This window comes from Capra hircus, chromosome 4 (assembly GCF_001704415.2).
Source record: "Capra hircus breed San Clemente chromosome 4, ASM170441v1, whole genome shotgun sequence".
Taxonomy (NCBI): domain Eukaryota; kingdom Metazoa; phylum Chordata; class Mammalia; order Artiodactyla; family Bovidae; genus Capra; species Capra hircus.
The window spans coordinates 18,022,338-18,047,612 of record NC_030811.1 but is presented as its reverse complement, the minus strand read 5'-3'; the positions used below and the strand labels follow the sequence as shown (position 1 = coordinate 18,047,612).

Genomic DNA, 25,275 nt, shown 5'->3' with positions numbered 1-25,275 from the left:
CTTTGGCATTGCCTTTCTTAGGGATTGGAATGAAAACTGACGTTTTCCAGTCCTGTGGCCACTGCTGAGTTTTCCAAATTTGCTGGCATATTGAGTGCAGCACTTTCACAGCATCATCTTTCAGGATTTGAAAGAGCTCAACTGGAATTCCATCACCTCCACTAGCTTTGTTCGTAGTGATGCTTTCTAAGGCCCACTTGACTTCACATTCCAGGATGTCTGGCTGTAGATGAGTCATCACACCATCGTGATTATCCGGGTCGTGAAGATCCTTTTTGTACAGTTCTTCTGTGTATTCTTGCCGCCTCTTCTTAATATCTTCTGCTTCTGTTAAGTCCATACATTTCTGTCCTTTATCAAGCCCCTCTTTGCATGAAATGTTCCCTTGGTATCTCTAATTTTCTTGAAGAGATCTCTAGTCTTTCCCATTCTGTTGATTTCCTCTATTTCTTTGCACTGATCGCTGTAGAAGGCTTTCTTTTCTCTTGTTGCTATTCTTTGGAACTCTGCATTCAGATGCTTATATCTTTCCTTTTCTCCTTTGCTTTTTGCCTCTCTTCTTTTCACAGCTATTTGTAAGGCCTCCCCAGACAGCCATTTTGCTGTTTTGCATTTCTTTTCCACGGGGATGGTCTTGATCCCTGTCTCCTGTACAATGTCACGAACCTCATTCCATAGTTCATCAGGCACTCTATCTATTAGATCTAGGCCCTTAAATCTATTTCTCACTTCCACTGTATAATCATAAGGGATTTGATTTAGGTCACACCTGAATGGTCTATCGGTTTTCCCTGCTTTCTTCAATTTCAGTCTGAATTTCATAATAAGAAGTTCATGATCTGAGCCACAGTCCGCTCCTGGTCTTGGTTTTGTTGACTGTATAGAGCTTCTCCATTTTTGCTGCAGAGAATATAATCAATCTGATTTTGATGTTGACCATCTGGTGATGTTCATGTGTAGAGTCTTCTCTTGTGTTGTTGGAAGAGGGTGTTTGCTATGACCAGTGCATTTTCTTGGCAAAACTCTATTAGTCTTTGCCCTGCTTCATTCCGCATTCCAAGGCCAAATTTACCTATTACTCCAGGTGTTTCTTGACTTCCTACTTTTGCATTCCAGTCCCCTATAATGAAAAGGACATCTTTTTTGGATGTTAGTTCTAAAAGGTCTTTTAGGTCTTCATAGAACCGTTCAACTTCAGTTTCTTCAACATTACTGGCTGGGGCATAGACTTGGATTACTGTGGTATTGAATGGTTTGCCTTGGAAACACACAGAGATCATTCTGTCATTTTTGAGATTGCATCCAAGTACTGCATTTTGGACTCTTTTGTTGACCATGATGGCTACTCCATTTCTTCTGAGGGATTCCTGCCTGCAGTAGTAGATATAATGGTCATCTGAGTTAAATTCACCCATTCCAGTCCATTTTAGTTCGCTGATTCCTAGAATGTCGATGTTCACTCTTGCCATCTTCTGTTTGACCACTTCCAATTTGCCTTGATTCATGGACCTGACATTCCAGGTTCCTATGCAATATTGCTCTTTACAGCATCGGACCTTGCTTCTATCACCAGTCAAATCCACAGCTGGGTATTGTTTTTGCTTTGGCTCAATCCCTTCATTCTTTCTGGAGTTATTTCTCCACTGTCCTCCTGTAGCATATTGGGCACCTACTGACCTGGGGAGTACCTCTTTCAGTATCCTATCATTTTGCCTTTTCATACTGTTCATGGAGGGCCTAAAGGAGCCATCCCACATTGAAGGTCAGGAAGGGCAGCAGGAGGAGATACCCCTCATCCAAGGTAAGGAGCAGTGGCTGTGCTTTGCTGGAACAGCCATGAAGAGATACCTCACGCCCAAGGTAAGAGAAACCCAAGTAAGATGGTAGGTGTTGCAAGAGGGCATCAGAGGGCAGACACACTGAAACCATACTCACAGAAAACTAGTCATTCTAATCACACTGGGACCACAGCCTTGCCTAACTCAGTGAAACTAAGCCATGCCCGAGGGGCAACCCAAGATGAGCGGGTCATGGTGGAGAGGTCTGACAGAATGTGGTCCACTGGAGAAGGGAATGGCAAACCACTTCAGTATTCTTGCCTTAAAAATGATAGTGAAAATGATCCAAAATCTTGAAAACAAAGTGGAATCACAGATAAATAGCCTGGAGCCAAGGATTGAGAAGATGCAAGAAAGGTTTAACAAAGACCTAGAAGAAATAAAAAAGAGTCAATATATAATGAATAATGCAATAAATGATATCAAAAACACTCTGGAGGGAACAAATAGTAGAATAAGGGAGTCAGAAGATAGGATTAGTGAGGTAGAAGATAGAATGGTAGAAATAAATGAATCAGAGAGGAAAGAGAAAAATGAATTAAAAGAAATGAGGACAATCTCAGAGACCTCTGGGACAATGTTAAATGCCCCAACATTTGAATCATAGGAGTCCCAGAAGAAGACAAAAAGAAAGACCAGGAGAAAATACTTGAGGAGATAATAGTTGAAAAGTTCCCTAAAATGGGGAAGGAAATAATCACCCAAGCCCAAGAAACCCAGAGAGTCCAAAACAGGATCAACCCAAGGTGAAACACCCCAAGACACATATTAATCAAATTAACAAAGATCAAACACAAAGAACAAATATTAAAAGCAGCAAGGAAAAAAAACAACAAATAACACACAAGGGGATTCCCATAAGGATTAACAGCTGATCTTTCAACAGAAACTCTTCAGGCCAGGAGGGAATGGCAGGACATACTTAAAGTGATGAAAGAAAATAACCTACAGCCAAGATTACTGTACCCAGCAAGGATCTCATTCAAATATGAAGGAGAAACCAAAAGCTTTACAGACAAGCAAAAGCTGAGAGAATTTAGCACCACCAAACCAGCTCTCCAACAAATGCTAAAGGATCTTCTCTAGACAGGAAACGCAGAAAGGGTGTATAAACTCGAACCCAAAACAACAAAGTAAATGGCAACAGGATCATACTTATCAATAATTGCCTTAAATGTAAATGGGTCGAATGCCCCAACCAAAAGACAAAGACTGGCTGAATGGATACAAAAACAAGACCCCTATATATGTTGTCTACAAGAGGCCCACCTCAAAACAAGGGACACATACAGACTGAAAGTGAAGGGCTGGAAAAAGATATTCCATGCAAATAGAGACCAAAAGAAAGCAAGAGTAGCAATAATCATATCAGATAAAATAGACTTTAAAACAAAGGCTGTGAAAAGAGACAAAGAAGGACACTACATAATGATCAAAGGATCAGTCCAAGAAGAAGATATAACAATTATAAAAATACATGCACCCAACATAGGAGCACCGCAATATGTAAGACAAATGCTAACAAGTATGAAAGGGGAAATTAACAATAACACAATAATAGTGGGAGACTTTAACACCCCACTCACGCCTATGGATAGATCAACTAAACAGAAAATTAACAAGGAAACACAAACTTTAAATGATACAATAGACCAGTTAGACCTAATTGAGATCTATAGAACATTTCACCCCAAAACAATGAATTTCACCTTTTTCTCAAGCGCACACGGAACCTTGTCCAGAATAGATAACATCCTGGGCCATATATCTAGCTTTGGTAAATTCAAAAAAATTTAAATCATTCCAAGCATCTTTTCTGACCACAGTGCAGTAACATTAGATCTCAATTACAGGAGAAAAACTATTTTAAAATTCCAACATATGGATGCTGAACAACGCGCTGCTGAATAACCAACAAATCACAGAAGAAATCAAAAAAAAAAATCAAAATATGCATAGAAAGGAATGAAAATGAAAACACAACAACCCAAAACCTGTGGGACACTGTAAAAGCAGTGCTAAGGGGAAGGTTCATAGCAATACAGGCACACCTCAAGAAACAAGAAAAAAGTCAAATAAATAACCTAACTCTGCAACTAAAGCAACTAGAAAAGGAAGAAGTGAAGAACCCCAGGGTTAGTAGAAGGAAAGAAATCTTAAAAATTAGGGCAGAAATAAATGCAAAAGAAACAAAAGAGACCATAGCAAAAATCAACAAAGCCAAAAGCTGGTTCTTTGAGAGGATAAATAAAATTGACAAACCATTAGCCAGACTCATCAAGAAACAAAAGGAGAAAACTCAAATCAATAAAATTAGAAATGAAAATGGAGAGATCACAACAGACAACACAGAAATACAAAGGATCATAAGAGACTACTATCAGCAATTATATGCCAGTAAAATGGAAAACTTGGAAGAAATGGACAAATTCTTATAAAAGTACAACTTTCCAAACCTGAACCAGCAAGAAATAGAAAATCTTAACAGACCCATCACAAGCATGGAAATTTAAAATGTAATCCGAAGTCTTGCAGCAAACAAAAGCCCGGGTCCAGATGGCTTCACACCTGAATTCTACCAAAAATTTAGAGAAGAGCTAACACCTATCCTACTCAAACTCTTCCAGAAAATTGCAGGGGAAGGTAAACTTCCAAACTCATTCTATGAGGTCACCATCACCCTAATACCAAAACCTGACAAAGATGCCACAAAAAAAAGAATACAGGCCAATATCACTGATGAACATACATGCAAAAATCCTCAACAAAATTCTAGCAATCAGAATCCAACAACACATTTAAAAGATCATACACCATGACCAAGTGGGCTTTATCCCAGGGATGCAAGGATTCTTCAATATCTGCAAATCAATCAATGTAATACACCACATTAACAAATTGAAAAATAAAAGCCATATGATTATCTCAATAGATGCAGAAAGAGCCTTTGACAAAATTCAGCATCCATTTATGATTTAAAAAAAAAAAAAAACTCTCCAGAAAGCAGGAATAGAAGGAACATACCTCAACATAATAAAAGCTATATATGACAAACCCACAGCAAACATTATCTGTGGTTCAGATGTTAAAGCATCTGCCTGCAATGTGGGAGACCCGGGTTCGATCCCTGGGTCAGGAAGATCCCCTGGAGAAGGAAATGGGGACCCACTCCTGACAGAGGAGCCTGGCAGGCTACAGTCTATGGGGTCGCAAAGAGTCGGACATGACTGACTGACTTCACTTTCACTTTAAAGTCAGGAACAAGACAAGGGTGTCCACTTTCACCATTACTATTCAACATAGTTTTGGAACTTTTGGCCACAGCAATCAGAGCAGAAAAAGAAATAAAAGGATTCCAAATTGGGAAAGAAGAAGTAAAACTCTCACTGTTTGCAGATGACATGATCCTCTACACAGAAAACCCTAAAGACTGCACCAGAAAATTACTAGAGCTGATCAATGAATATAGTAAAGTTTCAGGATATAAAAGCAACACACAGAAATCCCTTGCATTCCTATACACTAATAATGAGAAAATAGAGAAATTAAGGAAACAATTCCATTCACCATTACAACGAAAAGAATAAAATACTTAGGAATGTATCTACCTAAAGGAACAAAATACCTATATATAGAAAACTATAAAACACTGGTGAAAGAAATCAAAGAGGACACTAATAGATGGAGAAATATACCCTGTTCATGGATTGGAAGAATCAATATAGTGAAAATGAGTATACTACCCAAAGCAACCTATAGATTCGATGCAATCCCTATCAAGCTACCAATGGTATTTTTCACAGAGCTAGAACAAATAATTTCACAATTTGTATGGAAACAGAAAAAACGTTGAATAGCCAAAGCAATCTTGAGAAAGAAGAACGGAACTGGAGGAATCAACCTGCCTGACTTCAGGCTATACTACAAAGCCACAGTCATCAAGACAGTATGGTGCTGGCACAAAAACAGAAATATAGATCAACGGAACAAAATAGAAAGCCCAGAGATAAACCCACATACCTATGGACACCTTATCTTTAACAAAGGAGGCAAGAATATACAATGGAGAAAAGACAATCTCTTTAACAAATGGTGCTGGGAAAACTGGTCAACCACTTGTAAAACAATGAAACTAGAACACTTTCTAACACCATACACAAAAATAAACTAAAAATGGATTAAAGATCTAAACGTAAGACCAGAAACTATAAAACTCCTAGAGGAAAACATAGGCAAAACACTCTCCGACATAAATCACAGCAGGATCCTCTATGACCCACCTCCCAGAATATTGGAAATAAAAGCAAAAATAAACAAATGGGACCTAATTAAAATTAAAAGCTTCTGAATAACAAAGGAAACTATAAGCAAGGTGAAAAGACAGTCTTCAAATGGGAGAAAATAATAGCAAATGAAGCAGTTGACAAAGAATTAATCTCAGAAATATACAAGCAACTCCCGCAGCTCAATTCCAGGAAAATAAAGGACCCAATCAAAAAATGGGCCAAAGAAGTAAACAGACATTTCTCCAAAAAAGACATACAGATGGCTAACAAACACATGAAAAGATGCTCAACATCACTCATTATCAGAGAAATGCAACTCAAACCGCAATGAAGTACGATTTCACACCAGTCAGAATGGCTGTGATCCAAAAGTCTACAAGCAATAAATGCTGGAGAGGGTGTGTAGAAAAGGGAACCCTCTTACACTGTTGGTGGGAATGCAAACTAGTACAGCCACTATGGAGAACAGTGCAGAGATTCCTTAAAAAACTGGAAATAGAACTGCCATACGACCCAGCAATCCCACTGCTGGACATACACACCAAGGAAACCAGAATTGAAAGAGACACATGTACCCCAATGTTCATCGCAGCACTGTTTATAATAGCCAGGACATGGAGGCAACCTAGATGTCCATCAGCAGACAAATGGATAAGAAAGCTGTGGTACATATACACAATGGAGTACTACTCAGCCATTAAAAAGAATACATTTGAATCAGTTCTAATGAGGTGGGTGAAACTGGAGCCTGTTATACAGAATGAAGTAAGCCAGAAAGAAAAACACCAATACAGTACACTAATGCATATATATGGAATTTAGAAAGATGGTAACGATAACCCTGTATGAGAGACAGCAAAAGAGACACAGATCTATAGAACAGTCTTTTGGACTCTTTTGGAGAGGGCAAGGGTGGGATGATTTGGAAGAATGGCATTGAAACATGTATAATATCATATGTGAAATGAATTGCCAGTCCAGGTTCAATGCATGATACAGGATGCTCGGGGCTGGTGCACTGGGATGACCCAGAAGGATGGTATGGAGAGGGAAGTGGGAGGGGGGTTCAGGATGGGGAACACGTGTACACCCATGGTGGATTCATGTTGATGTCTGGCAAAACCAATACAATATTGTAAAGTAATTTGCCTCCAATTAAAATAAATAAATTTATATTTTAAAAAAAGAAAGAAATGGGAATACCAGACCACCTGACCTGCCTCCTGAGAAATCTGTGTGTGGGTCAGGAAGCAATGGTTAGAACTGGACATGGAACAACAGACGGTTCCAAATAGGAAAAGTAGTACATCAAGGCTATATATTGTCACCATACTTATTTAACTTATATGCAGAGTACATCATGAGAAACGCTGGACTGGAGGAAGCACAAGCTGGAATCAAGATTGCTGGGAGAAGTGTCAATAACCTCAGATATGCAGATGACACCACCCTTATGGCAGAAAGTGAAGAACTAAAGAGCCTCTTGATGAAAATTAAAGAGGTGAGTGAAAAAGTTGACTTAAAGCTCAACATTCAGAAAACTAAGATCATGGCATCTGATCCCATCACTTCATGGCAAATAGATAGGGAAACAGTGCAAACAGTTGCAGACTTTATTTTGGGGGGCTCCAAAATTGCTGCAGATGGTGACTTCAGCCATGAAATTAAAAGACACTTACTCCTTGGTAGGAAAGTTATGACCAACCTAGACAGCATATTATAAAGCAGAGACATTACTTTGCCAACCAAAGCCTGTCTAGTCAAAGCTATGGTTTTTCTAGTAGTCATGTATGGCTGTGAGAGTTGGACTATAAAGAAAGCTAAGAAAATAAAGTCTGTCACTGTTTCCATTGTTTCCCCTTCTATTTGCCATGAAGTGACGGGACCAGATGCTATGATCTTCATTTCTTGAATACTGAGTTTTAAGCCAGCTTTTTCACTCTCCTCTCTCACCTTCATCAAGTGGCTCTTCAGTTCCTCTTCACTTTCTGCCATTAGGGTGGTGTCATCTGCCTATCTCAGGTTATCACTATTTCTCCTGGCAATCTTGATTCCAGCTTGAGCTTCATCCAGCCCAGCATTTCACATGATGTACTTGGCATATAAGTCAAATGAGGAGTGTTTTGGGACTGAGCCTTTAATCTGTCAAGTCCACACTAACCCTAGTGAGGGTCAGAACTAAATGTTGATGCTCTGATGTTGGAGGACACCCAGCTGATGCTGCAGGATTTGTTGGTGTGTAAAAAAAATTCCACACATTTGGTGTCAGCAGTATTGTATTTAAGTGAGTATGTAAAGAGAAATAAAAGCTTTCCCTATGCAATGATATACCAAAATATAATCATTAACCCATAAAAGAAAACATAAAAAATAAACTTCTAAGTGCTCTTCTGTTTACATTTTTTATTCCCAAAGTTATTTGAAGCCTTCAACCATTTAAGAGATATTAGCCTTATTTCTTTCACCAAGAGAAAGAAACACTGGCAAAATGTTTTGTCAAGCCGTATTCCATTTTCTAAAACATGTGTGGGAAATTAAAATACACCCAAGAGAAGGTAAATAGTTTTTCCAACCAATGATGACAGTCAAAGCACAGGTTTCTAATTAAGTCCATATTAGTTTTTTGAACAGCAGAATAAACGGACTTCCAACCCATCCATTTTCTAATTGTTCTTCTCTGTTGATGTTATTAACCAGGGTTTGGAGTTTCAACATATTTATTGAGCTGCTTCCTAAGGGATGTTTTCAAATTCTACTTCTACTCCATTAGAGTGCCAGAGTGATGTTTAATTTATGCTCCAGGGAAGAACAATTCTTTCTCCAAACCATTCGGGTAATAATTAGGTGCTTTGATTTCTCCTAAGTGAAGAGGAACTAAAAAGCCTCATGATGAAAGTGAAAGAGGAGAGTGAAAAAGTTGGCTTAAAGCTCAACATTCAGAAAACAAAGATCATGGCAACTGGTCCCATCACTTCATGGCAAATAGATGGGGAAACAGTGGAAACAGTGTCAGACTTTATTTTGGGGGGCTCCAAAATCACTGCAGATGGTGATTGTAGCCATGAAATCAAAAGACACTTACTCTTTGGAAGGAAAGTTACGACCAGCCTAGATAGCATATTCAAAAGCAGAGACGTTACTTTGCCAACAAAGATCCATCTAGTCAAGGCTATGGTTTTTCCAGTGGTCATGTATGGATGTGAGAGTTGGACTGTGAAGAGAGCTGCTGCTGCTGCTGCTGCTGCTGCTGCTGCGTTGCTTCAGTCATGTCCGACTCTGTGTGACCCCATAGATGGCAGCCGACCAGGCTCTGCCGTCCATGGGATTCTCCGGGCAAGAACACTGGAGTGGGTTGCCATTTCCTTCTCCAATGCATGAAAGTGAAAAGTGAAAGTGAAGTTGCTCAGCCATATCCGGATTCGCGAACCCAAGGACTGCAGCAGACCAGGCTCCGCCATCCATGGGATTTTCCAGGCAAGAGTACTGGAGTGAGGTGCCATATTGATGCTTTTGAACTGTGGTGTTGGAAAAGACTCTTGAGAGTACTTTGGACTGCAAGGAGATCCAACCAGTCCATTCTAAAAAAGACCAGTCTTGGTGTTCTTTGGAAGGAATGATGCTAAAGCTGAAACTCCAATACTTTGGCCACTTCATGCAACGGGTTGACTCATTGGAAAAGACTCTGAAGCTGGGAGGGATTGGGGGCAGAAGGAGAAGAGGACGACAGAGGATGAGATGGCTGGATGGCATCACCGACTGGATGGATGTGAGTTTGAGTGAACTCTGGGAGTTGGTGATGGACAGGGAGGCCTGGCATGCTGCTATTCATGGGGTCGCAAAGAGTTGAACACGACTGAGTGACTGAACTGAACTAAACTGAATATATTCTAAGGGCAACTTTCTGCAAGGCACCCAGGAGAGAATAGCTGGAGGAGCCTTGTTAATTAAGGGGAGGCTTCCAAGTTGTTGAACATTTTGTATAACAACTTTCCCATTGGAAAAGAAATGCATTTTGTATAACAACTATCCCCATGAAAAAGAAATGCAAAAAAGCAAAATGGCTGTCTGGGGAGGCCTTACAAATAGCTGTGAAAAGAAGAGAAGCAAAAAGCAAAGGAGAAAAGGAAAGATATAAGCCTCTGAATGCAGAGTTCCAAAGAATAGCAAGAAGAGATAAGAAAGCCTTCTTCAGGGATCAGTGAAAAAGAAATAGAGGAAAACAACAGAATGAGAAAGACTAGAGATCTCTTCAAGAAAATTAGAGATACCAAGGGAACATTTCATGCAAAGATGGGCTCAATAAAGGACAGAAATGGTATGGACCTAACAGAAGCAGAAGATATTAAGAAGAGGTGGCAAGAATACACAGAAGAACTGTATAAAAAAGATCTTCACGACCCAGATAATCACGATGGTGTGATGACTCATCTAGAGCCAGACATCCTGGAATGTGAAGTCAAGTGGGCCTTAGAAAGCATCACTACAAACAAAGCTAGTGGAGGTGATGGAATTCCAGTTGAGCTATTTAAAATCCTGAAAGATGATGCTGTGACAGTGCTGCACTCAATATGCCAGCAAATTTGGAAAACTCAGCAGTGGCCACAGGACTGGAAAACGTCAGTTTTCATTCCAATCCCTAAGAAAGGCAATGCCAAAGAATGCTCAAACTACCGTACAGTTGCACTCATCTCACATGCTAGTAAAGTAATGCTCAAAATTCTCCAAGCCAGGCTTCAGCAATACGTGAACCATGAACTTCCTGATGTTCAAGCTGGTTTTAGAAAAGGCAGAGGAACCAGAGATCAAATTGCCAACATCTGCTGGATCATGGAAAAGGCAAGAGAGTTCCGGAAAAACATCTACTTCTGCTTTATTGACTATGCCAAAGCCTTTGACTGTGTGGATCACAATAAACTGTGGAAAGTTCTGAAAGAGATGGGAATCCCAGACCACCTGACCTGCCTCTTGAGAAATCTGTATGCAGGTCAGGAAGCAGCAGTTAGAACTGGACATGGAACAACAGACTGGTTCCAAATAGGAAAAGGAGTATGTCAGGGTTGTATATTGTCACCCTGCTTATTTAACTTATATGCAGAGTACATCATGAGAAACGCTGGACTGGAAGAAGCACAAGCTGGAATCAAGATTGCCGGGAGAAATATCAATAACCTCAGATATGCAGATGACGCCCACCCTTATAGCAGAAAGTGAAGAGGAGCTCAAAAGCCTCTTGATGAAAGTTAAAGAGGAGAGTGAAAAAGTTGGCTTAAAGCTCAACATTCAGAAAACAAAGATCATGGCATCCGGCCATCACTTCATGGGAAATAGATGGGGAAACAGTGGAAACAGTGGCAGACTTTATTTTGGGGGGCTCCAAAATCACTGCAGATGGTGATTTCAGCCATGAAATTAAAAGACACTTACTCCTTGGAAGAAAAGTTAAGACCAACCTAGATAGCATATTCAAAAGCAGAGACATTACTTTGCCGACTAAGGTCTATCTAGTCAAGGCTATGGTTTTTCCAGTGGTCATGTATGGATGTGAGAGTTGGACTGTGAAGCAGCCTGAGTGCTGAAGAATTGATGCTTGTGAACTGTGGTGTTGGAGAAGACTCTTGAGAGTCCCTTAGACTGCAAGGAGATCCAACCAGTCCATTCTGAAGGACATCAGCCCTGGAATTTCTTTGGATTTCTTAATGATGCTGAAGCTGAAACTCCAGTACTTTGGCCACCTCATGCGGAGAGTTGACTCATTGGAAAAGACTTTGATGCTGGGAGGGATTGGGGGCAGGAGGAGAAGGGGACAACAGATGGCTGGATGGCATCACTGACTCGATGGCTGTGAATCTGAGTGAACTCCGGGAGTTGGTGATGGACAGGGAGGCCTGGCATGCTGCAATTCATGGGGTCGCAAAGAGTCAGACACAACTGAGCGACTGAACTGAACCGAACTGATAACAACTTTCACGCCTTGTATGATAAGACATTACACAACTAACCGAGGGCAGAAAAAAAGCCAAAAGCAGCCCAGCTATTTCAATATGTCTCACCTGCTTTGCAAATTCACTTTGCAATGGTCTTCAGTTACAGGACCATGGCCCTTTAAAATGGTTATTCCTGAGTGTTACAGCAGCCTATGGTCAAACTAAAGTCTCCCAGAAATTCTCAAGAAATTGTGTTTGGGTTGAAAGGAAGTAAAATTATGTTTGGGTTGACATTTTTGTTACCTACTTTGTATGGCACTTTTTGTTAGCAGTTAGTCTCACAAAAATATTATTTATCTTTAAAAAATGCTTATCAGCCTTAGGAACAAGGAAATTAACACATCCTCCATCTAATACCCTGCTAGCCTCACCATCAAACATCATTTTCATGGGCAAAGAACTTCCAGTGGGATAAGCAGCCATCACCAGAGGGGAAAAAAGCTCAAAAAGATTAGTACAAGTGAAGTCTATACATTTGCAACTTACTGATGTTCTTAGTCTCTTAACCACAGTGAATGTGACTATGGGTGTTCATAATATCTCCCTCAGGGGGCCTCTAGGTAAAATCTTTACCCTTGTGAATGGCCAGACACGCCACAGCCCACCATGGTCCGCAGGAAGACAAACCAGATGTACGATGGAGAGAATGAAGTCAGCAAGGAGAAGTAAGCTCCCCACAGGAACGAGATGAACAAAATCTGAAGCAACAAAAGGAGACGTTAATTGGATCTGCTCCCACGGAAGGGCAGAAAGACACGTAACTCCTGAAGGTGATTTTTAATCTCATCCAAATATTTGCTTCTCTGTGGAGCTAAACTTTAGAGAACTCACTAATCTCTTATAATCATCAGAAAATATAATCCATATCATTTTATTGTCTGAAAGCCCCAAGTTTCTAAGTTTAGACCATTCATCAAAACTCATTCAAGATGTCCACCCTCATAAGTGGCAGGAAAGTGAACATGTAAATCAAGATGCAAAACTCACCCTCCCAGCAAACAGGGATGGCAGGACCACAACAAAACATGGGTATGAGAATATAAGGAGAATGAGTACAAGGAGAAATTTTAAGGGATTTTCTTTTTTTGTAATTATAAAAGTTTATAGCAGAAGATATGGAAAAAAGAAAAGATATGCTTCTCCAACCCAGAGAAAATACTATTAACACAGTTTTACCCTATTTTCACTGATTCTAAGGGAAAATATATCCTTAATAGTTGCAAAATATTCCAGTGAAAAGATATACCATAACACACATAATATAATGAAATGCATAAACCTTTCCCCTATATTGACTGTTGGGATGGTTTTATATTTTCTATTAAAATCAGCTGAGACATTGTGCATAAATCTTTGGGATTCTCTGATGGTCTAAATAGAATAGATTTCTGGAAGGCAAACTGTCAGATAGAGAGAATGGGTATTCTCAAGATTCTTGGTTTATGCTGCCAAATTGAGGGTCAGAAAAATTATATCAATTGTCCATGAGGGTGTCTGGACACTTGCAGTGTTCTTTAAGAAAAAGAAAAATTCCTTATGGATCTGATGTTTGATATGGCTTTGACAATGAAAAAAATTGTCTTGCTATGTAATTTTGCTTCTGATAACTCCTGTGATTGAACGCTTTTCAAGGTTTCTTGACAATTTGTATGTCTCCTTTTGTAAAATGCCTTTTTGTGCTCTCTACTTTTTTTTTTTTTTGCAAAACTTGTGTTTTCATATTCACTTGTCAAAATCTATGATATTTTGTGCACTTTGAAACACACATCCAAACCTATGACTGCCCTCCTTTGTATTTACACCTAGAGAGGTCTTCCCTACCAAAAATCAGACAAGATAGATAGATCTGGGTTTATTATCAGAAAACATAGTTCTGTGTCTTGATGTTGAATTTCAGTATGTGTGACATCAAGCAAGTGGGTTAGTTTCAAAGCTATACCCAAGTTAACTAATGTGAAACTGCTTTATACATGTTTATACATGCAGTCCCTACATTTTAACTGCTGTGTTCTAACTACGCACATCCATCAGTGGCACACCTGGGCTACAGGGATCAGCTATGGGGACAAAAATCTTGGGGAAAGATGACAAAGCAAAAAAACAAGCTGTCAGAGAAGGACATTTCCATTCTCTCTCACTTGGGTAGTTATAGAAAAACATCCATGAAAGAAAAGCAGTGGTAGGACTTCCCTGGAGGTCAGGTGGCTAAGACTCCAACCTCCCAATGCAGGGGGCCCTGGTTTCATTCTGGGTCAGGGAACTAGATCCCATACAATGCAACCAAGAGTTCACACGCTGCAACTAAAGATCCTACATATCACAACAAAGATCAAAGATCCTGTGTGCCCCAACTAATACCTGCTGCAGCCAAATAAATAAATACCAAAAAAAGAAAAACAGTGGTCACGTCACCACAAAAGAATACACAAAAGAAAATTCCAGATCACCCTTAAAGCCAGCCTACCTTCCAGCGGCCATATCTGTCAGCCAAGAGGCCAAAGAGGATGCTGAATACCATGTAGCCAAAAAACACCATCTGGAGGAAGGGTGAGAAGAAGTTATCCTCTAAGCAGCATTTTTACAATGTGTTAATTTACCGCATTAAGCATTCATCCATCTAAACAAAGAAGATTGGAAATGTGGGTGGGGTTGGAAGTTGAAAAACAGGCTTTCACAAAACTCTCCCCTGACTCCTTTTTAAGATGTCAGAGGCTGATGATTGCCACACCTGAAATCGTTGACACCAGGTAGAAGCAGGGGTCCTAGAAAAAAAAAGCATTTCTTCCACAGGGAACTAATTTTAAAAAAATTCATATTTATACTTGAAAAACAAAAGCCATCCCTTTCTTCTGTGCACTGTTCTCTCTAGGACATGACTGAGGAGGGAAAAGCCAACGTTTTCAATGCCACGCCTGGGACAAATGCCATACCATGACAAAATCTAATCCTCAGCAACATGGCAGAAATGAACACAATGTGTCACAGTCTGCATAAACCCAAATTCATTAACTATGAAGGGCTCTTGCTCTGGAGTAATTTTCTTTCTGATAATTGGTATTCACATGGCCTTTTTTTTTTTTTTTTGAAAGATGATGATCATTGATAGCAAGATTTTCTCCCTCTTGGTGGGGTGTTAAAATTTTCCCTCCACCTTTCTATACTCTATGGCTGGTCTAATAATTAAATTGATTTAAGATAAATTGACACATTGAGGGGCTTCCCAGGTGGCGCTAGTGGTAAAGAACCTACTTGCCAATGCAGGAGATGTAAGAGACACAGGTTTGGTCCCTGAGTCGGAAACATCCCCTGGAGGAAGGCATGGCAACGCATTCCAAGATTCTTTTTTTTCTTTTTTCCACTCCAGTATTCTTGCCTGGAGAATCCTATGGACAGAGGAGGCTGGTGGGCTATAGTCCATGTGGTGGCAAAGAGTCAGACCCAACTGAAGCGACTTAGCATGCAAGACAGCTTGAGAGGAGAAAAGCAAGTTTAATTTTATATGTACAAGAATCCCATAAAAATATAAGACCCAAGGGCACATTGGACAGTTGAGGCTTGTATGGCACTTTGAGCTGAGGAACAGGAGGGCGCCTGGGACTTCAAAGGGGAGGAGGGTCATTCACAGGACAATGAGAAGAACAGATGTCTGGTAATTAGATGTCTGTGCTGCCACATGGATAGGTCATTCAGATGAAAGTTATCTCTGGCAATAACTCTCTCTCTCTGAGCCAGGCTCCCTATCTAAATTCTTTTATGTAGTTAAGGGAAATGTAAAAGTTTCTCTTGAGTCTGCTTGGTCTCAAGTGCCTTCAGTTCAAAATAATCCACATGCCAAAGCAGTACACTTTGGGGTCACATATCGTGCTCCCTTTTGGTTGTTGTTATTCAGTTGCAATATCGTGTCCACTGTTTTGCAACTTTATGGTCTGTAGCCTGCCAGGCTCCTCTGTCCTACGGTTTTCCCAGACAAAAACACTCAGGTAGGTAGACATTCCCTTCTCCAGATAATCTTCCCAGCCCAGGGATCAAACCCATGTCTCCTTCATGGGCAGGCAGATTCTATACCATCTGAGCCACTAGGGAAGCCCCCTTCTCCTTTTTACTCTTCTTCTAATGGCTTTCCTTGTCAAATATATATCTCTTTTAATGTCAACTCTAGGTCAGCCACTTGATTTTTTTTTTTTAACTCGTATCAGTTTGTGAATCCCCAAATTTGGCTGAGGCTCACTTTCTCTGATTTGTGTCTCTTCGGGGCTCTTGCTAGGGTCTGGAAAATGAGCAGTTCAAGGTTATCTCCCCAGAAGAAAAGAGAAAAGGGAGAAAGGCCTCAATTGCTAGTTTGGGAACCAAAACAGCAGGTGGAGAGGGATTCCGTGGCCCTCCAGCAAGGGGATGAGGAAGGGGAGCGGAAACACTGGGTCCTCAGTTGCTTCATTCTCAGCACAGGAAGCAGGCACTCACTGTGGTCACGAGTGCCACCTGCCAGTTCTCCAGCTGCCATTCACAGCGGATGACAGGAGACACAACCGCTATTAACATGATCTCCATGGCCTCGGCAACCTCAAAAAGAAGGAAGGAAAACACTGTGTCAAAGTGCTAGCCTGTTGTCACTGCTTCCCATGTCTGCCTGTCATCCTTCTAGTCCTAACCTCCTCCTTCCTGTCCCCCACTTAGGGAGGATCTACCTATTATACACCCACTCAGCCCTGCTGGTTGGATAAAGTACAGAACAACTTTGGCTTTCACGGATGTAGCATTTATGGTTTGAAAAATTTTGAGAGGCTCCCTCAAAATTTATGACATGTATTCCCTTGTGATATTTCATGTTTTTGCATTTAACACTATGAGGCTGTTGTGTTGGGGCCATTTAGTTGGTAGCTGACCCAAGTTATTCAGCAGCATCCACGTCAACCCAACATTGCTGTCGTATACTTGTCATCCTTGAGATCTCAGGGCATATCCTTTGCAAATGGATTGTTGAAATAGTCCCTGATTTCAAGAGGCTGCAATGGGGAGGCAAGATTCGTGAAAGTTGGAAAATAAGCAATGAATACAAAACAATAAGAGCTCATCATCAGGGAAGAATGACTGCTTAGTAAAATCAGTGTAAGATGTGTTACTAAATATTTATATTTTCTATTGAAAGAAATATCTTCCTCTGTCCATATCTTGTAATTCATTCCAGGATGAGTTTATCTTCCAGGGAAAGGAAGAAGTAGATGCTAGATGATAGAAATTCAATGCAATAATGAACAAGGAAGATTCCAAGATCATTCTGAGGTTTTCTACCTGGAGGAAGAGATGAATAATGATATGATTGACAGGGACTGAAGGACATTAAGAGAAAAAAAGGGAAATTATAGGGAGGGAAAGGTGCATTTGTTTGAGACACATTCTGTGAATAATAACAGGATATTTGTATGGGGTGTTTATTATGGTACTTCGTGTATTTGTGTAACTTGAAGGTCTGGGATGAAACAGGCATGGCTAATGTTAGCCAGTATGCAGGAATTTGAAATATATCATAATGGCTCAATTCTCCTTGGAGAGTATTATAGTCATGTTTAGAATTCAAATAGCTGGTATGTTTTAGTCCAAAAAATATCATGTGTAAGAGGTGGCCTGATGATATCAGAAGAAAACTTAGGTATTAAACTTACCTCCTTTACTAATAGAGAGCAGTTAGGTCAGTATTAATCTGGACTCCACTCCTCTCAAGAGTCTTAGAAGGAAATAAGTCAATAAGGGATAAGGTTCTGTCCTACTCTGATTTAACAGCCGTATGGGAGAAGGACCAGCCAGAAGCTAGGGGCAGTCATGAAGGAGCAGCCCTGCAAAAGAAGATCTCAGAAGACCTTAGAGACTCCTGAGACCTAGGGGTCCTTGTCATGGACTGAGACTGTTGTGCTGCCGTTACACACACATCCCAGACACGTGGGGCCCTGGACTCCAGCTACCTTCAGTGGCACCAACAAACCTTCAGGGGTGCCAGTTACAGGGTCAGTGAATCTATAATCACAGCAGCTATCCAGGTGATAGTTATGCATAAAATGTTGAGAACCATGCGTCTAATTTGACTTAGAATGATACCATAGGTTTCTCCTCTCTTTCCAGTGTTTCAATTTAAACCTTTTTAAAAAAGTGAGTATTGACAAATGAACTTATTTACAAGACAGAAATAGACTCGTGACATAGAAAATAAACTTCTGATTACCAGAAGGGAAAGGGCAGGAAAGGGATAAATTAGAAGTCTGGGATTAACAGATACACACTCCTGTATCCAACTGTAAATCAACTCTAAGCACTCACCCCTGTGCTGCCCATGATCAGAAACAGCGCAATGTGGAAACGTCCGAAGCCGATGGTCTCCACGGCTTCTTCCACGGTGAACGTCTTTGACTCTAACAAGGAAAAACAAGTGAAAGGAACAGCCTCTGTGGGGAGGCAATGTGTATGGCTTATCACTCACTCTGGAGGACATTGGAAAACCAATTTGTTGCTATAAAAATAGTAAATACAGAGAAGAGAGGGAATTCAGCAGTAACTTGAGGACCGGAAACTTCTGTGGTCCCCTTACCTCTCGGCCGTGGCTCTGGGGTCGCTAGGTTCAGCTCCCGAAGGCTGATGATCGTGACTGGCTCTGTCTGCTTGGCTGTCATCTTTCAAACGGTGTGGATGCCCCACACGACTGTCCTGCAGGAGACAGGAGAGGGAAGAGGCAGGGAACTGGGGAAGGAAGAAGGAAAGAAATAAAATCGCGTGCATATTCTCCTCTACTCTTCAAAGAAAATCAGTACAGTCGGCATTGTAATTTATCACCATTTTACAAGTGGAAAACCTGCAACATGGAGAAGTTAAATCATGGAGAGGTTGAATGGCCAAATGAAAGAATTGAGTCCTAGTGGCTAGTAATCAACCTGGAGTCGGGGGCCAGGTGAGCTCTTGACAGTTTAACCAGTAGTGTTCTCTGACTGGGAATGAGGGTGGGCTTTGCTAAAGAGAAATAAGCACAATAGCCAATGCTTTACTGCTCCATCAATGCTATGGTTTACAGTATAATCAGATATTATGGCGTGCTTTCTCACCTTATTTTCATTTAATTCTGACAAAAACCCATAGAGTTCCTTTTTATCCCTTCACCTTGGGTATTTAATCCTTAAAAAAAAAAAATTAACCCTGAACATCAAAACGAGAATAAAACAAGGAAAGCTGAAATTAGTGGGGAAAAATTTTAAATAGGTTTATAATAGTAATTTCATTCTACAGCCCTGGTAGAATAAACAGACACCCTAATCTATTCTCACCAAGTATACTGTTAGCAATAATGCTAGTATCATTATTTTGACACAAGTACATATTGTAGGATAAAGCAATTACATTATTATTATTAGGGATCAAGATTTCAGTGTAAGAGAAAGAATATACAAAAATCAAAAGTTATGTGAGCACTTTACTTATAATTTTGAATTGGAAATATCCATGAATTCATTACATATTATAGACACACACACATATATATATACATATATACACACATATATATACATATAAAAAAGAAAAATTGCTGCAAAGAATTAAAGCCCAAGGATATAAAAATCCAATGTTCATAGGATTACTAAAATGGTAATCTCACTGATCATCTTTGGAGAATACTAAGAAAACAACTCATTCTGAAAACTAGTAAGTATGTTGCCTTTCTTGTACAAATTGTCTGTATTTTAGAGTAACCAAACAGTCTGTGAAAGAAAAGTATTCTTCATTTCAGCTAAAACTACAGAAATAAGGATGGAATTAAAGTTAATGATTTTGCAACTCCTAACAAAATAAAGGATCCAGGTAATGATCATCAATGGCTGATAAACTAGATAAAAAGCTGATAGAGAACTTTATTCAAATAGATAAGACTGATAACACCCCTGACCCCATTGACATTGGCCCCTCATGCCACTGAAGATGATCGGAGGCAACATGGCTCCTGATGAGATGCCCAAGGGAGGATATACAACATCACCTGTGATGCAGTCTCATGAAAAGAAACTGACTGTGAGTCTGATTGAGCCTCTAACTCTACCTACCATTTTATACTTCCTGTAGCTCAGAAGTACAGGACTTCCTTGTGGCTCAAAGGTAAAGAATCTGCCTGCGATACAGGAGAGCAGAATTTGATCCCTGGGTCGGGAAGATCCCCTGGAGAAGAGAATGGCAATCCACTCCAGTATTCTTGCCTGGAGAAGACAGAGGAGCCTGGCAGGCTACAGTCAATGGGGTCACAAGGAGTCGGACACGACTGAGCGACTAACACATACACACCATTTTATACAGAGAATGAAGAAACAATGCTAAACTACACAGTGTCGATGCAAAAAGAAAAATGCAAAATGCCAGAAATTCTACAGGTTAATGACCCAACTTCTTCAACAAATAAATGGAAAGGAAAAAAAGAGGAGAGGAGAACCTATAGACTAACAGAAAAGAGACAAACCAACCAAATAAATGAGTTAATTTGCCTGGATCTACAGTCAAACAAACCAACTATAAAACAACAACAACAAGAGAATGAGATGACAAAGATGACAGAAAATCAGGGAAATTTAAGTTTGGAAGTTTGATGATATTAAAGAATTACTGATGACATCATTAGGTGGGACAATGACATTATGACTATGGTAGAAAAAAATCCTTATATTTTAGAGATATATGCTGAAATATTTAGATACAACAATGTTTGGGATTTGTTTTAAAATAATTCAATGGTGGGTTAGGAATAGAGTGCAGAAGGAAATGGATGTGTAGGTGAAAAAAGAATGGCCTTACAGTAAAAATTATTTAAGAAGGGTAGTGGATACTTTACGGTTTGACTGTCCTCTGCTTTTGCAGATGTGTAACATTTTTCAAAATAAATGGTTCCAAAAAGGAGGTTCCGAGATTTGTATGTAACTTTTCCAATATCTGACCCACTAGTAAGTAGCAAAAGCAGAACTCAGAGATCCCCTTTTCCCAGAACATAAATAGCTGCAGAGCATTTGCAGAGAAGCAAGTCAAGGTCATCAGTGTTTGCCAAGTGCCACCTCTGTATCTTTGTGTGGGCTCCTGTGGAGGGTTTGTAGGAGTGTCTAACACACTCCCTGCCCTAAGGAGCTTTTAATCTAGCTGGGGACACCAAAGATACACATAAAAACAACCATACTGTAAAGTAGATATTATTTGTTTCCTTAAAACTCTGTCACAGACACACAAATATTCTAGATGGAAGAGAAATCAATAATGCTCAGAAATGAGTTCACAAAATCCTCTCTCCCAAAGGAGATCATGAAAAGTACAAAAGGCTGTTATTTTCACAGAGTGGAAAAAGTAAAAATAATTGGTCTCTTGGACCATCTGAGAGGCTGAAATTCACAAAGATGGAATGTTCCAGAAATTCCTAATGCTCTCTTTCCAAATGTTGTCCAAATACCTTTTGGAGGGGTGTTCTTTACCTGGTAACTTTTAAAAAACTTTTGAGAAAAGTCACCTTTGGTTAATTATCGAAAGGACTTCAGTACACATTAAAAATTAGCTATGACTGAATATCATGTTTCCAGATGAAATGAAGTACTAACTTAACCAAAATATGACAATGAGATTACTCAGTGAGAATTAGATGGTGGTGATGGCTGTACAAACTTGTGACTATACTAAAAATCACTGAATTATATATACTCTAAAATGGTGAATTTTATTATATGTCAATTATATCCAATTTTTTTCCTGTAAAGAACAGGCATGCATATCATGACAGCAGACTTAAAAACTGAGAGTGAGTATGGCCATTTACAGTGCTAGAGTGGATCAGACAGGAAAGAATCGACCTGCAATGTGGGAGACCTGGGTTCAGCCCCTGGGTTGGGACGATCCCCTGGAGGAGGGCATGGCAGCCCGCTCCAGTACTCTTGCCTGGAGAATCCCCATGGACAGAGGAGTCTGGCAGGCTACAACAGATAGGGTTGCAAAGAGTCAGACATGACTGAGAGACTAAGCACAGCACAGTGTTACAGAATAAAACAATTTAGTCTGGTGGGGAAATGATTTTTTTAAATCCCAGTAAGTTCATCTTAAGTTCAGTTACAACTAAAATGCTTAACAGTAAATTCAATCTTCAATCAACACTTAATCTCTGCCAGTCGAGTTTTATGACGTCTCATAACAATCTAAACATGTTTCACAATTTTAACGATCATAAAGGCTTACATTTTAGAAGAGTAATAAAGCGGTCTTTCAGCGAGTCTGCTCACTAAAATATTGAGTGGCAGGAAGAGAAACCCAGGAAATCTACCACTTACTACCAAGTAGACAAGTTTTAATTTAATGTGTTTGTTTTAACTGATTAGGTAGCTCCGTGGGTCATAAACACCCTACAAACTTCCCTTCTCTTATCAGCAAAGTGATTCATCACAGACGGCCTGGCAAAAGCTGTCAGGTCCATGATAATTGCTTCACAGTATCTCTTGAATTAAAGCTGATCGCGGGAAAGGAGATTCACATTTGTGATTTCATGTTTCTCTTTTTTTAGTATTTTTTTTTAATGTATTTGGCTGCACCAAGTCTTAGTTGCAGCACGCTGGATCTTCAACCTTCATTGCAGCACGCGGGATCTTTAGTTGTGGCATGTAGGATCTAGTTCCCTGACCAGGAATCAAATCCAAACCCCCTGCATTGGGAGCACAGAGTCTTGGCTACTGGATGACCAGGAGAGTCCTCATCTATTTCTTGACTGAAGAAGAGAATCATAATATTTGCTTTCCATGATATAACAAGAACTATGCCCTCAAATTAAAACGTTACCATTTTCCTCTATTGAATTTGAAACAATACAAAAGATCAATTATACCCAGTGTAGGAACTCCCCTAGTGGTCTACTGGTTACAGCTCTGTGCTTCCAATGCAGGGCGCGCAGGTTCCATCTCTGGTTGGGAACTAAGATCCCACATGCTGTGCGGTTCAACCAGAATAAACAAAAAAAAACAACACTACCCAGTGTAACTGAAATAGGCACTTATATTGATAGGAGAGTACACGGCTACAGCCTTTCCAGAAGGCAGTTGGGCAAAGATGAAAGAATGTCGACTAAGCAGTTTCACATCTCGGGTTCATCCTACGAGATAATCAAAAAGGTAGATGAAGATAGTGTATGAAAACTCAGGACACTGTTATTTTAATGACGATTGTTGAGGAGTGACCAAACAAATTATACTACAATACACTCTTAGAATGCCATTTAAAAGCTCTTAGGTGGAAGTCTATTTGGTGCTAAAAAGCATTTCCCAAAATATATGTACCTAAAGCATATACAGTGTCAGACTTTACTTTTTGGGCTCCAAAATCACTGCAGATGGTGACTGTAGCCATGAAATTAAAAGACACCTACTCCTTGGAAGAAAAGTTATGACCAATCTAGACAGCATATTCAAAAGCAGAGACATTACTTTGCCAACAAAAGTCCGTCTAGTCAAGGCTATGGTTTTTCCTGTGGTCATGTATGGATGTGAGAGTTGGACTGTGAAGAAGGCTGAGCACCGAAGAATTGATGCTTTTGAACTGTGGTGTTGGAGAAGGTTCTTGAGAGTCCCTTGGAGTGCAAGGAGATCCAACCAGTCCATTCTAAAGGAGATCAGCCCTGGGTGTTCTTTGGAAGGACTGATGCTGAAGCTGAAACTCCAGTACTTTGGCCACCTCATGCGAAGAGTTGACTCATTGGAAAAGATTCTGATGCTGGGAGGGATTGGGGGCAGGAGGAAAAGGGGACGGCAGAGGATGAGATGGCTGGATGGCATCACCGACTCGATGGACGTGGGTTTGAGTGAACTTCGGGAGATGGTGATGGACAGGGAGGCCTGGTGTGCTGTGATTCATGAGGTCTCAAAGAGTCGGACATAACTGAGTGACTGAACTAAACTGAACTGAACTGAAAGCATATATACAATGATCCCAGTTCATAAAATTTCACTTAAATATGTACTTACATAGAAATTTCAGGAGATATATCTGAAACTGTGTTTTGTCTTTCAACAAATATTTATGGAACACCACCATGTATCAGACAATAAAATATAGTGAGAAGGGTTCCTGTCCCCAAAGCACTTACAAACAGGGGATAAAGTCAAGTATTCAGATGGGAGCCACGTGGTCCAGGGGTGGTAGGCAGAGGTTGCTTTGGCAATGTAAGGGAGGCCCTGCTCTGCCCAGTCCTGGGACCTAGGGCAGCCAGTCTTAAAGGATTGAGATCTGAAGGACGAGAATTTGGCCAAGAGGAAAAGGTGAGGGAAAAATTACCTGGCTGGTAGAATTTAGGGTGGCTTTTTCTTTCTTCCTTTTATACTTTTTTGCATTATTTAATTTTTAGAAAGGCTATGTCTGTTACCATGAAAGTTCTGGAAGAAATGAACCAATGAAGATGCCCAGTTGATGTGTCATAGGGCTCCCTAAGTCACTGACAACTGTGCCAGGAGCCCCACCTGCCCTCCACCACTGGCCTTAACCTCCTGGGTCAGGATAGGCTCTTGACCTGGAAACAATGAAGTCATTGACTGGTCACAAGTCTAGAGGGTGGCCTGGCACAGAAAGCCCCCATTGCTAATGCTGGTGGTTGCACAATTTTGTGTAACTAAATTATAAAATTAATGCCACTGAACTGTTCGCTTTATAATTGCTGCAAAGGTAAATTTTATGTGTATTTTTAGCACAATTTCAAAAATTAAAAAACAAGAAGAGCCATTATATAGGTAGTAGACATCTGTAGTTGATATAAACCATAAATTCAAGAAAAAAATGTTAAGATCCTAGTGGAATAATGAGCACACTATATAACCAGGAAATTCCCAAGAGAAATTGCAGATAAAACTGGGAAATTGTTCACATCTGTAATAACTGACCAAGTTATAGAAAGTAAAATCTTTAGGTATCCTCTGTGTGTGTGTGTGTGTGTGTGTGTGTGTGTGTGTGTGTGCACGTGTGCACGCGTTTGCTTAGTCGCTCAGTCTGGTCTGACTCTTTGTGACTCCATGGACTGTAGCCCACCAGGCTCCTCTGTCCATGGGGATTCTCTAGGCAAGAATATTGTAGTGAGTTGCCATGCCCTCCTCCAGGGATCTTCCAACCCAGGGATCGAACCCACGTCTCCCACATCACAGG

At 40.2% G+C, this 25,275-nt stretch overlaps 1 protein-coding gene across 1 annotated transcript in view; it reads right to left on the bottom strand.

The window, feature by feature from the left end:
- The window catches only part of SVOPL (SVOP like), a 93,335-nt gene extending 74,510 nt beyond the window's left edge, over positions 1-18,825 (bottom strand). The window contains exons 1-5 of the mRNA XM_018046888.1: positions 18,686-18,825; positions 18,418-18,509; positions 16,570-16,668; positions 14,573-14,644; positions 12,682-12,806 (exon numbers count right to left, since the gene is read on the bottom strand). Of these exons, the coding sequence (XP_017902377.1) occupies positions 12,682-12,806; positions 14,573-14,644; positions 16,570-16,668; positions 18,418-18,509; positions 18,686-18,767 (470 nt within the window). The 5' untranslated portion in view covers positions 18,768-18,825. The remainder of the gene's footprint in view (positions 1-12,681; positions 12,807-14,572; positions 14,645-16,569; positions 16,669-18,417; positions 18,510-18,685) is intronic.